This window comes from Glycine soja, chromosome 16 (assembly GCF_004193775.1).
Source record: "Glycine soja cultivar W05 chromosome 16, ASM419377v2, whole genome shotgun sequence".
Taxonomy (NCBI): Eukaryota; Viridiplantae; Streptophyta; class Magnoliopsida; order Fabales; family Fabaceae; genus Glycine; species Glycine soja.
The window spans coordinates 8,654,698-8,672,903 of record NC_041017.1 but is presented as its reverse complement, the minus strand read 5'-3'; the positions used below and the strand labels follow the sequence as shown (position 1 = coordinate 8,672,903).

At 34.1% G+C, this 18,206-nt stretch overlaps 1 protein-coding gene and 1 pseudogene across 2 annotated transcripts; one reads left to right on the top strand and one right to left on the bottom strand.

Annotated features, from left to right (window-relative positions):
• The first annotated feature begins 1,175 nt into the window (after positions 1-1,175).
• On the top strand, positions 1,176-8,306 carry LOC114389743 (annotated as a pseudogene).
• Positions 8,307-8,838: 532 nt separating this feature from the next.
• Positions 8,839-17,972, bottom strand: LOC114390644 (3-hydroxyisobutyryl-CoA hydrolase 1-like). Of its 2 annotated transcripts, none has more exons than XM_028351457.1 (14): positions 17,811-17,972; positions 17,179-17,259; positions 16,370-16,438; positions 14,196-14,259; positions 13,814-13,893; positions 13,627-13,710; positions 12,186-12,270; positions 11,707-11,792; positions 10,903-11,024; positions 9,970-10,030; positions 9,762-9,860; positions 9,492-9,593; positions 9,367-9,408; positions 8,839-9,247 (listed from the first exon to the last, which is right to left on the bottom strand). In XM_028351457.1, the coding sequence occupies exons 1-14, from the start codon at positions 17,841-17,843 to the stop codon at positions 9,107-9,109; spliced, it is 1,149 nt and encodes a 382-aa protein (XP_028207258.1). In that variant the 5' UTR covers positions 17,844-17,972; the 3' UTR covers positions 8,839-9,106. The 2 variants fall into 2 exon arrangements, with proteins under 2 accessions (XP_028207258.1, XP_028207259.1); XM_028351458.1 differs by having other exon boundaries at positions 17,742-17,854.
• Between the last annotated feature and the right edge of the window lie 234 nt (positions 17,973-18,206).

Below are 18,206 nucleotides of genomic sequence, written 5' to 3'. Positions count from 1 at the left end.
TGATGGAAAGCTTTCATTAAACCATGAGATACTGTACCATCTTGAGGTTTGTTTCTCATATTCTTGCTTAGTAAATGCTGATTATTTGGCTTTGTTATCAATTGGTTCTTGAATCTTGATTAAGTATTTTCTGCTGGTCCATTATTCTTTAGTATAATTTAGAACCTTTTTGTAACAAAACCAATAAACCCTGTGATGTGACATTAATGGCTGTTGGGAACAATTGAAGTTTTTTTTTTTTTTGCTTATGCTACATTATTGTTTTTCACCATTTCTTTTCTTGCATGTTTTTAGGACGTGTTTAACCTAGTACCAAATCTCAATGCTGCTGATCTTATCAAGGATTTTGCAAGTTAAGATTTGTGACTTGTATTATTGAATATCATATTTTTCTAGAATGTCTCTTTTAAATTATTGATCTATTGTACATGTGTAGTGAAAACCAATGATATGATGTTGGTAATATACCTCTCGTCTCTCATTAGAAGTGTAATTGCACTGCACAACTTGATTAACAATAAGGTGAGATACACTCCCCTAAATTTTGATGTATGTGTCATTGATGTTTGCTTATTACTTTATATTTTGGATTTGTTATCATATTATGAAAATAACAGAAAAAAATTAATCCTTCATTCGTATATTCAAGTATAGTATTGAGTAAGCTAGGGCACATGAGGAACTCATTTTCTGTTTACACCTAATTGAGTACATGGGTTATATCTTATCATAAATGACATAAGCTTATCAATTGAGATATGTTGCTATTACATTGCCAATTTACTGTTATTCATGTCTTTTAATACTGGAATGATTTCATATGCTTAACAAGGAACATAAGCAGGCAGAAGATTTAAAATCAGTTATGGTGCTACTAATTTTTGAGGGGTTGTGATGGTCAAAGCTCTAAATGTCATTTGAGTACTACAATTTGAGATTATTACACCTTTTTCTATTTCTGCTAGGGTTAAATGTCATTTGAGTACATGGATTTAATATTGTTACACATTTTTCTATTTCTGCTAGGGTTAGAGTACATACATCTAACATGGGATAATGATCATTTTATGTTGTTCTAGTGCTAAATGTATTTTACTCTTCAATACTTTGCTCATTTTCCTTGTTTGGTAGCTTTGGTAACAGCCGTTAAAAGAATTCAATATTATATTATAAACATGTTAAGGATTAACATATCAGAAAGGTATTTGATCTTTCTCTGAATATCCTTATATGTGTTTGTGACATAAGACATTATTCATTAATGGTTTTCAATTTCATAGGTATGAAAAAGAAGGAAATACATCTTAGTTAGTTGATATAGACGTGTTCGTTAGTACAATGGAGCCCATGAAGAAACCTCTACTCGTTACTGCAAACAAAGTTCTATCTATCCTTGTTGTGGATTATCTAGTGGATAAGGTTGCATGCCATGTCTGAGATGATGGTGTTGTCATTCTTACATTTGAAGCACTCTCCGAGACTTCTGAGTATGCAAGGAAATGGGTTCCATTCAACAAGAAGTTCTACATTGAACCACAAGCTTTTGAATTGTATTTTGCTCAGAAGGTTGACTACTTGAAGGATATAGTGGGTGCCACATTTATAAGAGAACTTCGTGCCATTAAGGTTTGGGATTGTTCTTATCATGTAATTTTTAGACCGAAAGGAAAAGCCATAAACTTCAAATTTGAAATTTTCATGAAATATGTGTTAGGATATGGGACGTGGTTATGCCTTTTTCTATGGAAGGATATGGTAGAAATGTATGATAAAAATGATGGGAGTAGGAAGAGGATGAGTTTTCAGAAGATTGACACCTTAACTTGAATTGTGCTTATTAGCTTCTTTTTACTTACATTACATGGCTTGCTACAACTTATGCCTTTATATAGGTTACATAGGTGATTTCTACACACTTCTATACTACTTAGTCCTAGAGTCTTCTAGACTCATCTATCATCTATCATCTACCATCCATCTCTATAATGTTCTAGGTGTTTCTATGACTTTAGATAATAAGATATTTTTCTACATCCATCAAGAAGTTTCTACACACTACAACCATCTCCATAGGTGTAGAACTCTCTAGATAATGGACCACCAATTATACATCTACACTTTTCTAGATTAATCTTCAACACTCCCCCTTAATCTAGAAAAGTCTTGAACTCCAAGCATGTCTCTGAATTTAATGAACTTCTCTGTTGCAATTGGCTTGGTGAAGATGTCTGCTAATTGTTCTTTAGTCTTGCAGAACTCCATTTTGATTTCTCCACGTTCCACGAGCTCTCTGATGAAGTGGTATCTAATATCAATATGCTTTTTACGACTGTGGAATACTGGATTCTTAGTCATTGAAATAGCTAACGTATTATCACAATGAATAACTGTTGGAGTCTTGGAGTCTTGTTGTACGTCTTGCAGAATTTTTCTGAGCCATGTCGCTTCACACGCAGCGCTTGTTGCAGCCATGTATTCTGCTTCTGCTGATGATAGAGCAACTGTCGTTTGCTTCTTTGATGCCCATGATATTGCTTTATTTCCTAGAAGAAACACATATCCACTTGTGCTTTTTCTATCATCTGTGCTTCCTGCCTAGTCGCTATCTGTATAACCTGTCAAGTTAAAGTCTCTATCTGCCTCGTACAAAATGCCAAAATCCTTTGTGCCTTTGACATATCTTAGGATTCTCTTGGCTGCTGCAAAATGTGTTTTGCTTGGGTTACTCATGAATCTAGACACAATGCTAACTGCATGTACGATGTCTGGCCTTGAGTTGGTTAAGTAGATTAGTGAACCGACTAGGCTTCTATAAACTGCTGCATCAACTTTGTTTTGCCCATCATCTTTTGAAAGCTTCTCGTTCATCGCCATAGGTGTGACAAGTGGTTTGCAATCTTGCATGTTGAACTTCTTCAGTAAGTCATCCGCATATTTTTCTTGCGAAATAAATATTTGTTCAGGTCTTTGCTTGACTTGCATGCCGAGAAAATATCTCATGAGTCCAAGATCGGTCATTTCATACTCTTGCATCATAGCCTTTTTGAATTCTTCCATCATCTATGAGTTGTTGCCGGTGTAGATTAAATCATCTACGTATAGGCACAAAATAAAGAAATGATTACCTTGCATCTTCACATATAGTGACGACTCACTTGGACTTTTGAGGAATCTATGCTCGACGAGGTATTTGTCTATTTTGCTATTCCATGCTCGAGGAGCTTGTTTGAGACCATAAAGCGCCTTTTTCAAGAGATATACTTTGTCTTCTTCTCCTTGAACTTTGTATCCTTGTGGTTGCTCCACGTAGACTTCTTCTTTAATCTCTCCATTCAAGAAAGCTGCTTTTACATCTAGCTGGTAGACTTGTAGCTTCAACTGTGCAGCTAAGGCTAGTACAGTTCTGATTGTTTCCATGCGCACAACGAGAGCAAATGTATCATTGAAATCAACTCCTGGAAGTTATGAATAGCCTTTAGCGACAAGTCATGTTTTGTGTTTCTGGATTATTCCATCCTCATTATATTTAATTTTGTAAACCCATTTCAGGCCAATGATCTCCTTGTCTTCTGGTTTTTGCATAAGCTCCCATGTATGATTTTTCTCTATCATTTTGATTTCCTCGTCCATGGATTTTCTCCAAACTTCTTCTTTCGATGCTTCCTCAAACTTTTGAGGTTCACAGGCAAAAAATCCAACATTTGCGTACTTTGGATTTAGTTTGTGTGGCCTTCCTGATCTTTGAAGTTATTGTTGTGGGACTTCTTCTACTTCTTCTTGCTGGTGCTGTTGGTCATGCTGTGTTGGTGATGGTGGTAGTGTGCACGGGCTTGGATTGGTTACTTTTTGCGTCTCATTGACTTCAGTACTCCATTTCCAGCTTGCTCCTTCGTCAAAGATGACATCTCTTGAAATGATGAGCTGCTTTGAATCTAGTTTGAATAATCGGTAACCTTTAGATTGGTCACTATAGCTGACAAAGATGCACTTTTCTCCTTTTTCATCGAGCTTTTCTCGGTTCTCCTTTGGAATGTGCGAATAAACAACACATCCAAAAACTTTAAAATGATCAACTGTTGGTTTTCTGTTGAACCATGCTTCATATGGCGTCATATTTAAGATTGCTTTAGTTGGAGAACGGTTGAGGATGTATACTGCTATGCTAACAGCTTCCGCCCATAGATTCTTTGGCAGGTTCTTGTGTTGTAGCATCAATCGAGCCATTTCCACAATGGTTCTATTTTTCCTTTCAGCGACACCATTCTTTTGTGGAGTGTGACGAACAGTCAGCTCCTTCTTGATGCCATGATCATTGCAAAAATTGATGAATATGTGCCCATTGAATTCTCCCCCACGATTTGTTCTCAAGATTTTGAGGGAATGCCCACTTTGCTTTTCCACTAAGGCCTTGAACTCCTTGAAACAAGAGAATGCATCAGATTTTTGTTGGATGAAGTACGCCCACATCATTCGGGTGTAGTCATCAACGAAGAGGAGAAAATATCTTCTTCCACCAAAGCTAGGGGTACTTGATGGTCCCCAGATATCAGCATGAACCAATTGAAGTGGAGCTTTAGCTCTCCAAGATGTTTTTGGAAATGGTAACCTGTGCATCTTGCCATAAATGCAACCTTCACAAACTTTAAGGTTAGATGATATAAAAGGAAGCCCAAGCACCATATTTTTTTCTTTTAATACTTTGAGGCCATTAAAGTTTAGATGACCATACCTTAAGTTCCACAGTATGGACTCATCCATATTCTCACATTTCAATGCATTGTTTTGCCCAAATGGCATAAATAGAGGAACTACTTTATCAGGAGCCATTTTGATAGAAATAATTTGGCCCTTTCTTTTATCAATGATATTACATTTATCATCATCAAAGATGACTTTATAATTTTTATGAATAAGTTTATCAACACTTAGAAGATTTTGAGTAAGACTTGGTACATAAAAAACATCATGGATATATTTTTGGCTACCATTTTGAGTTTTAACAGCAATGGTGCCTTTTTCTTCAACTATTTGAACATTTCCATCACCAAGTGTAACTTTGGATTTTATTGTCTCATCTAGTTGCACAAAGCAACTTTTGTTTTTTGTCATGTGGTTTGAACAACCACTATCAACATACCACACATCCCTTGATTCTTGAGAAGATAAAGCGAAGTACAAAGTATAATCAAGAAATTCTTTATTTTCTAGAAAATTTGCTTCTTCTTTTTGTTGGTAAAAACAATCTTTTTCGTAGTGTAGGTGCCTTTTGCACTTTTTGCATTTGTACCGACAATCATTTGTATCATGATTATTATTTTTGCATAATTTGCAATAGGAGCTTGAAGCATTATTACTCCATTGTTTTCCGCTCCTTTTACCATGATTAGTAAATGCTCCTCCTCTTTTTTGAGGAAATTTATCGTGGTTATTTTTCTTATCTCCATCATTTTTAGAGATATTAATTTTAGATTGGAATGCTTGCTCTGGTGGCTGCTCAAATCTTTTCATTCTAGCTTCATGAGCTTCTAAAGAGCCCATTAATTCTACTAGAGTGAGTTTAGATAAATCTTTTGATTCTTCTATGACAGCCACAATATGATCATATTTTACGGGAAGACTTCTTAATATTTTTATTATTATTTTCTTGTCTTCAATTGTGTCCCCGTAACTTCTAATTTGATTGAAGATATTACAGACACGAGAAGAAAGATTGTATAGATTCATCTTCCCACATGATTAATGTATCAAAATCCTTCCACAGAGATTGAAGTTTAATAGAAATTACCTTGTTTGTGCCTTTAAATTCATTTTTCAGAGTCTCCCGCGCCTTCTTTGCATTTTTGCTTGCATAATTCTTGGAAAGATCTCTCTACTAACTCCTTGTTGGATGAATAGCAGAGCCTTAGCATCATGTTGCTTGTTTTGCTTGTACTCCTTTTGCTTTGCTGCTGTCCACGTAGCCAATTCTTCTTGGCTTTCTGGGACAGGATAGTCATTCTCTATAACATCCCACAAGTCTTGTGAGATGAATAGAGTTTGCATTTAGATGCTCTAATAATCATATGTTTCCCCATTAAATATGGGAACTAAGGTTTGGTTATAGTTGAAGGTTGGTGGGCTAGGTGATGTAGCAAAGGCCATAGGATCAACACTGCTCTGATGCCACTGTTAGGATATGGGACGTGGTTATGCCTTTTTTCTATGGAAGGATATGATAGAAATGTATGATAGAAATGATGGGAGTAAGAAGAGGATGGGTTTTCAGAAGATTGACACCTTAACTTGAATTGTGCTTATTAGCTTCTTTTTACTTACATTACATAGCTTGCTACAACTTATGTCTTTATATAGGTTACATAGGTGATTTCTACACACTTCTATACTACTTAGTCTTAGAGTCTTCTAGACTCATCTATCATCTACCATCTATCTCTATAATGTTCTAGGTGCTTCTATGACTTTAGATAATAAGATATTTTTCTACATCCATCAAGAAGTTTCTACACACTACAACATCTCCATAGGTGTAGAATTCTCTAGATAATGGACCACCAATTATACATCTATACTTTTCTTGATTAATCTTCAACAATATGACTAATTGAGAAACATAGTTTATACCAATGGAAAGTCGAGTAATTGCAGATTTCTACTTTAGGACAAAACTTAGATGTAGGTTAGGTTCTTAGGTGTTTTTGGTGGTGTTCTCCTATCAAAACTGGAGTTTCTTGTTGGTAATTCACCTAACAAAGGTTTGCATTAAAAATCAATGTGGATTACTGAAGCGAAATTTCAATTCCCATTTAAGAATAATATTAGAAACACCTAAAGAATTGTTGTAAGTTTTCTCCTTTACTTCACTGCTATCTATAATTTTTCATTTTTTTTTCTATTTGGTTCTAATTCAATAAGAGGTTGCATTTGGTGTTCTGAATTGTGTTCACACAGAAGGAGTATGAAGAGTTCAAAGTGAGGATTAATGCAGAATGGTACTCCATGGCCTGGGAATAATGTCAGAGATCATCACGGAATGATACAAGTGAGTACAATGTTATGATGCAATGTTGGTCTTATGTGTAGATTGAAAATGCTTTGTTGGCATGGCATGTTCGTATGAGTTTAAGTGTTAAACTGTGATGGTATTTTGCAGGTTTTCCTTGGTGAAAATGGTGTTCGTGACATGGAAGGAAATGAATTACCTTATCTTGTCTATGTGTCTCGTGAGAAAAGAGCTAAATATCATCACCACAAAAAAGGTGGAGCTATGAATGCTTTTGGTAGAGTGTCCTTCTCACTATAAATCTAAAAACTATTTCAGTTTTCTTCTTTCTCGATTTTCCTTACCATTTTTGTAATAATGCTTTGTTGATTGATTGTGAAGGTGAGAGTCTCAACAATAATCTCCAATGCTCCTTATGTACTGAATGTTGATTGTGATCACTACATAAATAACAGTAAGGCCCTTCGTGAAGCCATGTGCTTCATGATGGATCCTACATCAGGGGAAAAAATATGTTGCGTACAGTTTCCTTAAAGATTTGATGGGATTGACTGTCATGATAGATACTAGAATCACAATGTTGTGTTCTTTGTTGTAAGTAAAAATTTGCTACTGTTGGTTGTGCATATATAATATACATTCATATACCTTGCACAGTTTGCTTTGAAGGAAAAACTAACATTTGTTTCAATGTGTATAGATCAATATGAAAGGTTTAGATGGCATCCAAGGACCAATATATGTGGGAACTGGGTGTGTTTTTAGGAGACAAGCATTCTATGAATATGATGCCTCTACATTGAAGACAACACCTAGAAAGACATGTAACTATTGGCCTAAATGGTGCTATTGTGTGTGTTGTGGATCTAAGAAGAAAAAGATTAAAGCAAAGTCAAGTGTGAAAAAGAAGATAACGAATAAGGATGATTTTAAAAAAATGCAAGGACTACAAAATATTGAAGTGGGAATTAAAGGTACGAAATGCCTCAAATTAGCCATGTGTTTCATTTGGAAACATTCATATGTAAGACCAGACACATAGATAGTACTTTGAGATGCATTTGGTTGAGATTTGATTGACTATTATAATGTACTTATGTGCATACTTTTACGGTCTTCGTATGCTTATCCAACTTATTAGTTTTTTAATGGCACTTTATATTCGTCTTGAAACCTTGACCACAGGAAAAATACATAATGAGAAGTCTCACTAATGTCTCAATCGAAGTTTGAGAAGAAGTTTGGGCATTCATCTGTTTTCATAGCTTCAACTCCCTTAAATTACCTTAATTGCCTATTGCCTTAAACTCCCTTAAACTCAGTTGTTTATCCTTTGACTTCGATTCCCTTAATTGACTATTGTGCATTGCCCGCTGTTGAGTCTTTTTTGTATACTTGCTGTGCATGTAGGCTTGTTCCTTTGGTTGTTTCCAATTAAGAGAAACAAAAAGTTTGATTTCATACTGGCCTGAGTTGTTTGTTTATTTAACCCTGTTTATATTTGATTGCAGGCTCAAGGCAGCAGGAATAAGGTGTAATTAATTTCTCTAAGCAAGAATTCTTAATTTCTCTAAGAAATTATTGGATGACTAAAATACTTATTAATTTCTCTATTATTAAGTGAAACTCAAACTTTCTTTCATTGTTCAATGTTAAACTTAATTTTAATTATTAAGTTTTAGGATTCCTAATTGTCTTTTAAGTCATGAAACTTGAGGTATGAGTCCAAATCCTTAATTTGCATCGCATCTAGTGATTGTCCATCAATTCCTTATCGGTTCATCTAAGCTTCCAAAGTGCAGAGGTTCATTATATTCCAAATTCTCAATACGCAACGGTTGAGGGTTTATGGGCTTATTGAATTAATTGCACATAAATAGAGAATATTCAATTTCCTCTAAATTAGAGATTATATACCTGGAAACTACATTTATTAGAGTATCATACTCTGATTCTCAACGGTAGACTTCACTAGTTTTAAAATCTTATCAATTGTAACGGTAGCAATTCATAAACTGCCATACATTGAAACATCCAAGAATCAATTGAATGGAGCAATACGTGTCTTCCATACTTTGGGCTTGAAAATATGAGAATGATGATGCTTTACAGCTTTGAAATAGCATATGTAGGCAGATTATTAAACCTTTTAGGAAGTTCCAAATCTTTCCATCCTTTATCATCAAGTTTAGAGAAGTAACGATTAACATCGCTATCACTAAGAAGCTCCAATTTGGAAGGTTCCCACTGAAAAAGACACCAAGACCATGAGAACAAAAATTAAATTTCAATAAAAACTAATTTACGAGTAGAAATGTTCATGATTAAATGGGAAAAGATTAAACAAAATCAAAGTGGCTACCCACCTTTGGGTTTCTGTCTTTATCTATCAGTATAGCCCTACAACCCTGCAGTAAAGGGTAACATTAACCATAGGGCATGAAAGAAAAATAATTAAAAGCATAACTATGTATAGGAATCATCAGATAACCTCGAAGAAATCCTTGCTGTAGTGTCCTTTTAGAATATGACAAACAACTCTATAATCAGAAACAAGGCATTGTCCAACACCTTGGAGCCTTCCTTGTCTAATCTGAAAAAGGCCAAAATAAATTTAAAAAAAAAACAGTTGTTATAATCACAATAATGATAGTAAAATGATGATGATGATAAAAATGATACTTCAACAGTTGAACACAGAAGAGAAGTGAATTTTAGAATGTACATAAAACAGAACTTTTAATACATTCTGGACACATACCGATCTAAGAAAGATTTTAAGGCTTGTTGGAGATGCTTTCTTTAAGGATTGAATAGTTGCAGAAATCCAAGGATCAGCCTTTCTCGTAGCTTCCACCTCCTAAAACAGCAGGCTAAAATTCAGGTTGCTAAATGGCAAAAGTTCATCCTTGATCATGCTGAAGAATATTAATCAGACATTTTCAATAGTGTAACTCAATACAACTTACGAGAGAAGATAATATTTCCTCAACAGCCTTTTTAGAGAAGCACTTATTGATAACATCCATCCTGCAGTGAGCCACAAGAAGCGGAGATAAATGAGAAATGTACAAAATTATGCTATTAAGTTGTGTTTCAATTATTGAGAAGGAAAAAAAAATCTATAGTGAAAGAGAGAAAGAATCTGTGTTTCTCAAATGTTTTGAAACAGAAACCTAAATTAGTCGACCAATACAAATGGATGCTGCCATATATGAGAAAGAGGAGGCTTGTTACCACTCACTCAGTTACATTATGATACCCAGTGACAGTTGTAACTGTCATAACACCAACAAATCTAGCTGCACAAATGCACTGCTACCAGCTGTACTAACTGGCACAGCTTGACCAGGGCATAGCTGATAGAGGCAGCTGAGGTTGACACTAGAGAGGGGACACGTGGCAGCAAAGTGCAAGAGAATTCTGTTATGACTGGAGAGGTTGCAACAGGAAAAGCAATGACTATAAGGGGAGATGCTGAAAAGAGAAGGCAGAAAAAGAATTTGGGTATTGATTAGGCTTGGGGCCTCCAAAATCTGGGACTTAGAGGTATTCACTGCTCACTCTCTATTTCGCGCTGTCATCATTACTGTGCATGTGCATCCTTCTTAGGGTGTCATATTTCTTTGTCATTGGGTTTTGTTTCAGTAGTTTGTGCGTATTTCTGAACTGTCTGCTTCATAAGCCATGAGGTCAAACCAAGAAAAAGGATCTAGAATTAAATGCCTTATCGGAAGATTTGGTTTGTATGGCCAACTGCACTTAGTGGGAAATGGATTTGGTTGTTAGTGCTACAGTTGTTGTGGGTATGCTAAACTATCTATTTATATATCAAAGGCTTTGGTGGTTGTGGTATGTTTGTGTATATAATAATGTCGGATTTATTTATATTACATACCAACCTGTGATAAACACTATCCTCTTTTAGGAAAGGTTGCTCTGAATACTTATTGATGATTGCAGACACCGCATTTGGATCACTAGTTTCCACCTTGCATAATGCTTCTTCCAATAAAGACAATTTCTGCGCATTGAATGATTATAAAAGGCAGAATTGAAACATCACATAATACATTAAGAAAGAATTATTAAGGATTACAAAATCATAATAATTTTCCAAAGGAATATCATCAACTTCAACTGATTCAAACAAGAAGTTTAAATTAAGATAAGGTTAAGGTCATCTTTTTTTAAAAGAAAAATAAATAAATAAATAAATATCCAAGTAGCTAGCTTGGATAAGATTTAAGATTATGGTAATGGCTTTAAAAACTGACAGCTAACCTCAAAAGCATTCAAAATTACCCAAATTGAAAGAAACAAGATTCTCAATTACTCTCTTATTGGTTAAATAGCTGTTAGAAACTAAAAAAATAACAGCTAATGAAAATAAGGTCAACACCTCAACTGTCATCTTACTCAGCAGGTGCACCCTTGCCTGAAGCATTGGGTAATAAAGTGTGACACCAACTTCAAGATACATCTGAAAAGCATCTCTAACTTCCTAATATTTATCTGTAAACATTTTATGATGTACATTCAATCCCCAGGCCTGACTGATTACAATTTGTTGGCCATTGTATTTCAAAATTGAAGCACATTTTAATGATTTTTTAGTACACATTTCTATGACCAAGTTTAGGCATGTAATTCCTGAAGACACTAATCGTCAAAAAGAATCCATAATTATAGTAGTAGGTACATACTGATGAAGGAACAAAATGTGTTGCAAGACCACAAGCAAGCATTTCTGCACCATCCAACCTAGCACCTGTAAGACCAGCATATTCTCCTGCAATTTGTTTTCCAGTAGAAATGAGAAAAGGGGGATACAGTATGGTTTTTAATGCTGAAAATTTGTTGAAATTATAATAAGAGGTCAAACAAAACAGTATAATCAATATTACAATCCAACTATGCAAGAGAAAATAAACAACTATGAAAAAATCAAGAATCCAATCTCTGCCCTCTCCCACCCCACTCTTTCTGTCTCTGAATGCATGTGTTGCATTGAAATTTGAAATTTGTTGATAGACTGACAAAAACAGTAACACATCAAAAGTATGCAGGAGACACCACAAATGATGAGAACAATTAAAAGATAGAGAAATTAAGTAACCTTAAAACAGAGGAAACCAATAAGGATTAATTTAATTTATAGAGATTTAAGATATCACATGCATACCAAGAAATCCGGGCAGTCTAGACAAGAAGTATGAGGAACCTATATCAGGAAATAAACCCAAAGCTGTTTCTGGCATTGCAAAGACCTGAAAACACTAGAACATGTAGGTCATGAAGTACTAGCAGAAAATTTAGGTCAATGAAGATTTGGATGCTAGATAGATGTAAAAGGAAAGGCATACGTGTAAAGGCCACTTCAAACTAACCTTCCTTTGCTATCACCATTTTTTGTTTTGGATAGAAAACAAATTCTTACGAAAAAGACAAGTCTAAAACTAACAAGAATAATGCATCCACAGAAGTGTCAAATGGTACTTTGCAATTATCAAATATTTGACATCTACGAGTTACAGAGAAATGCCAGATATAGTTTGGGAGTTATGGAAATAGGTCACGTGGTGCAAATCTCTTTTGCTCTATAGATATTAAGAAAACTTGGTTGGGTAGACTTAGTAAACTGTTGATTTATTCCAGCAAACTGTACAAACCAACTCGGAAAACTCAATTTAAATTGAAAAAGAGACACATGAAACCAACTGATAACAGTTCGACAATGACAGAAGGGTAGCAAAAAGCAAACAAAAAAATCATATTATTCAAATGTCAGATATTTTCCAAAGTATGCAGATTCAGAATACCATTACTTACATCATTTTAATATGCAAAATAGTACGTAAATATACTGACAATAGTTATCATAACACACTTTGCTCATCTGATATATCTTGAAAAATATGATTCAAAATCCCAATCAAACCTAAGTGGCACTAAAAACCAAGTATAGAATTCAGTATTCATAGTTCCTTTCAAACAAGGTGAGAATAAACAGAGAGGCATATGATGAACCATGTGTTTTATTGGTGTATCTGATGGAGAGTGGAGACATGTGTCATCCAATGGGTTCACCAGCCAGAATGGTGAAAGCTTAAAAAAAAAAGAAGAATTTTGACCAAAAGACAGAAGACAGTGAGTCCAGTGGACAGGCACCACTTTTGAATCTCTTGAGGCTCTGGATACCATGTGGCAAACCATGTATCTGAACTACACAAATGGAGGTCATATATAGGATAAAAGTTATTAATAAAATGATACAGTTTTACAGTTACTATAAATACATGATTTTGTTAGATTATACTATGAATCTAGACATTATTACATTATTTACTATCAAGGTTGTTACCATATTTTAGAATAAAGTAATTCTAGAACCCTGGGATAGATAATATAGTTTTTTACTGTTATTATCCCTATCTTTTCTGATTCATTTTTCCTGACTTATCTATTTTTGAATTAGAATTGTAATCAGATTGGATAAAAAAATTATGACCAACTCTGCCCATAAATAAAATCTCAATCTTGGTAAATCTGAATTATTTTGAAATAAAATTATCTTTCTTCCTCTAAACTACATTCACATAAGAATGCCCTATGCAAAAATGTACCGTATTCTCAGTAACAACACGAAATCTTCCATGTACAGAAACACCAGCACCACCTCCCATGACAATTCCATTAAGAATTGAAACCTTCAAATATTTGCAAACAAAGGTAAGAAAAATGTATGTATGTATGTCAGATACATAAATGCAAAAATAAAATAGAAAAAAAATGTAAATAAGAAAGAGTTACCTGGGGCTTACTATATGTTGCCATCAAGTAATTCAATTTAAATTCACTTTGAAAAAAATTTGCACCAAACCTCCAGTCACCTATTTTCATAGAAAATAAAAACTATTACAACATTTAATACTTGCCTGTGTGTGGTAGCTACAAAAATCCTAATTCCTAATAACTGAGTAATCTACAAAAAATACAAAATTTGCATGGGACTATAACAACAGCTCATTAAGTGGCCAAATAAAATTAATAAAAATAAGATAAGATAAAATCAATAAAAGAATGTAATATGAATGATATTCTAAAGCCTTGGACAAAATACAGCATTCACAGCAATGCAATGAATATCATTTTTGAACCATGTGATCCATTAAGTAACAAAAAGAAAACATACCTTTACTTCCATCACGAGCAACAGCTGCAACATCACCACCAGCACAAAAAGCCCTTCCATTTCCCTGATATAGGTAGCCACAAGACATGCAAAAAGTCAGAAATACTCTCTTTGAAGATAAGAAAGATTATGTTCAATATCAAATTATAGATTTGTTCCATCCATGAATTCTCTCTCTAATTGTTCAAAGTAAGAAATACATGCATATGCACATTACAAGAATTATTTGAACAGTAGAAGTTTGCCACTAACCAATGACTAAGCAAAATAAAAGGCTACTTGTGTCATCTCTAACATTTAAAAAAAGAAAGGTTCATCCAATGTAACCAGAACTAAAACTGGGATAATTGGAAAAATGGAAGAGTTTTTCTTTATGAATGCTTCAGTTATTTTTAATAATAGTTTACAGAGGCTACCTTATCCTTCTCCTAAGTACTCCTTTTATTAATGAAATTATCTTCTATCACAATGAGGGGGGGAAGCTGATTGTTTATGAATACCAATTTATTGGTGAAAATCTGAAGTAATAGTTTGCTTCAAATGGGAGTTAAACCTTAGATATAAACTCCTACCTCCACGTTATAGTCCCCAAATTTTGTTCCTAGCTCAGAAAAATACCAAGAAAACAGAAAACCCCTACTAGATGTATGCCAGCCAAAACAGAATATAGAATTGCCCACTTCACTTTGAATCATCCACTTCTGGATAATTAAATCTCTAAAGCTGTTCCAAACATCAAGAGAGCAATGCAACTTACACAAGTGCCAACCAGTTCAAACTCCCCTAAGCAACACATCCATATGGTCCCCTTTTTATCTTGGGCTTGTACAGTAGACAATGTCTAGTGATTGCCATGGACGGAATGAAATGAACAGTTTAAATAAGGTTGTCTACAAGGTTATCAAACTCAAGACATTAAGGAAGACGTGGGGGGAGTAGATTTGAATTTCTAGGTTTAGCGTAAGATTGTCAAACTTGACTGATATAGGAATATTTAACGTGTCCCAGTACCTTAAACTGCCAAACATAATTAGTAATACATCCATAATATTCAGCATCACAACTCCACATAAAGCAAACCAAGAATTACCGTCCCACCTATTTTGAACATGTCCCATGTTTTCACCTAATTTCAAACCTAATTCCAACAGTATCCTTTATATTTTTTTAGTATTAGGAAGTAGGGACTGTTGCCTAATGGACTTGGGTGTGACCCTAACCTAGCAGTTGGCAAACGTTTCAACTTCAACAAAACAACAAAACAGCAAAACATTAATAAAAACCACAAAATATAATAGAAACAATTAAAATGCAATGCTTCACAAAACAGAAAACCAGAAAAACAAGTTGCACCTTAATTACAGAGCTCTGTAGATGGAAAACAGAGAATCAAGGAATTCACATATTAGATAAGTTTTGCATGCATTATGGTAGATGGGCTCTCCATCTCGGTTGAAGCTTCATCATCATATAATAACTGGTAATGTTCACCTTTGATTGTCACCGTTTGTCTCCCAGTGCTCCCAATCACTCTTGTAATAAACCATACAAATGTTTTTATATCTAATATGCCCCTTGAACTATGGAAAATGCACAAGTGTACCCTCTCCAGTGCTAAATCTTAAAGGATCATACTCTAGATTACATGGTAATGAAGCTGTGCAACTGTAATGAAGGTGGAGTAGTACACTCAATATTTATTTCATTTTTCTCACAATTACCTTTTCATCTTTATTTAGATTGTGTGCCTGACTAACTTTTACAGTATAAATGTTTACAAAGACACTAATTCTAAATTGCCTTCCATGTAAATACATATAATTATGAGCCAAATTTCATATTGACATGAGACAATTTTTAAAATGAAGGAAACAAAGTAGTCCCTTTAAAATTTGGTGGGAACATTTTTAGAGTCACTTTAAATTAATCTCTGCAGCATTACATATTAGTCTTTCAAGTGTCACATTTTAGGCTCAAATAAATATTTGAGGACCAAAGAACAGGTTAATTTCTTTTTAAGAGACTAATTTATCTGGCCAAAATTTTTGAAGGGATAATTTAGTAGTTTATTCACTTTCATTTCAATTCCAATAGCAATTTAATTTGTTCCTCTTCAGTAGAGTATAAAAATAAAAACAAAAGTCTATCAAATGTGCTCAGCAAATGGAGATTACCTTCACGACAACCAATTTAATATCAGAATCTTTCTCATCTTCAGAAAAAATTTCAAGTAGCCGAGAAACCTATAACAATTAACAAGAAGGCAGGAAAAGATTGGAGACATAAGTAAGAAAATAGGAAATAGAATTGGGAATGGAACTTCACAAATAGAAGAAGAAAATTATTTATGGAGTTCAGAGAGATATTAAGGAAGAAGTTAGGGTGCATTTGGTTTATGAAAATATTTCTACTTTTTGTTCTCCCTGGTAATTACAAAAGATTTGTATAGGAAACGAAAAAAATTGCAAATCTTTGAAAACAGAAAACAAAAAACAAAATGAAACAAGGTGGTGCACTTTTGTAAATATTACTAAGAACAAAAAATGAAAATAGAAAACATTTCCACAAACCAAACACTTCCTCAGAGTTTTCAGTATCCTTGAACCAAGGAGCATCTATTATTTTACCCTTTTCTCCTTATGACACTATGGTTATACTATTAAATAATGGTTGCATCATTATTTGATTTTGATGTATATCCTCAGAACTCAGAAGTATAATTGATTTTGATGTTGAGTAAACCTAATGTATATGTCAGCAGCTAATAAACAATCAAAAAAGGCTAAAAGAGTACAAGATTTAATAAAAAATATCAAAAATAAAAAATCTCAATTCTCAACAAACAGAATCAGGTGTTTATGTTGAATGTTCCTGATCAGTGAAAGCAAGTTATAGCCTTTCTTTTGACTCTTCTCAATAATATGTTACTCCAAAGTATAACTAATTCATGAAATAAAGTGACACACTGAACAGATTAAAGTACCATATAAAAAGAGAGGGCATTCAACTGTTTAGTCCTGTTTAGTGTCAAAACTCTCGCATTTGATTTACGCTGCACCAGAACCTGTCGAACCAAACCAATAATCGGTAAGATAAATGGAAAAGAAAAATATCATTTTACTAATGTATCAAACTACAATAACAATAATAAGCTCAAAACTTAAGATACAGTTCCGTAGGTGTTTTTCGTGCTTTCTTTCCAATAATTTTACTTCGGCAATCTATGTTGATCTTCAATACTAATGAAATTCACAAAACATGCTGAAGAAGAGCAGAGACGGTGTTTGGATAAAAGTTGGGAAAGTACTTTTCCAAATAATAATAACACAAACTCAAAGATACAGTTACAAAGGTGTTTTGGTGTTTTTCTCCAATAACTTAACTTTGCCAATCTATGTTGATCTTCAATAAAAATGGAATTTTACAAAACATGCTAAGGAAGAGCAGAGACCGTGTTAGGATTAAAGTTAGGAAAATCACTTTTTTCTGAATTTCAATACACAGAACGAAGAATGACGAAATCCGTTAATTTGGGAGTAAAAGTACTTTTGAGTTCTCCGAACTAAAATTCGATCATGCAAAAAATTGTTCCGCGGTGATAGAGAATATAGAAACCTGCTCGTCATCGCCTTTGGAGGGGAAAGCCATCGCGCCAACGGTGGGTTGGTTTTGGAGGCTTTTCCTGTGTTCCGTAGGTGAGTAAGAAGAACCCGAATACTAAAGGGTTATAATATCTCACACTTGTTACTCAACCATTAAGCTACATCTCTTAATAAATTTACTGGTACTAATTATCTGTTATGTGCGTGTTTTTTTTAGGCATATATGTATTTTCCACTTCAAGCAATTATGTTTGAATAGTTAGATGATTATAGATATATAGGCCACTAAATTCTCCTACCACCACTGGAACTCGAGTGCTTTTTATTCTGGATTATATCTCTTGTCTTTTTATATATTTATCTAATAATGTACTCTGGTATTTAATATTAATATCCATAAAAGTGTAAG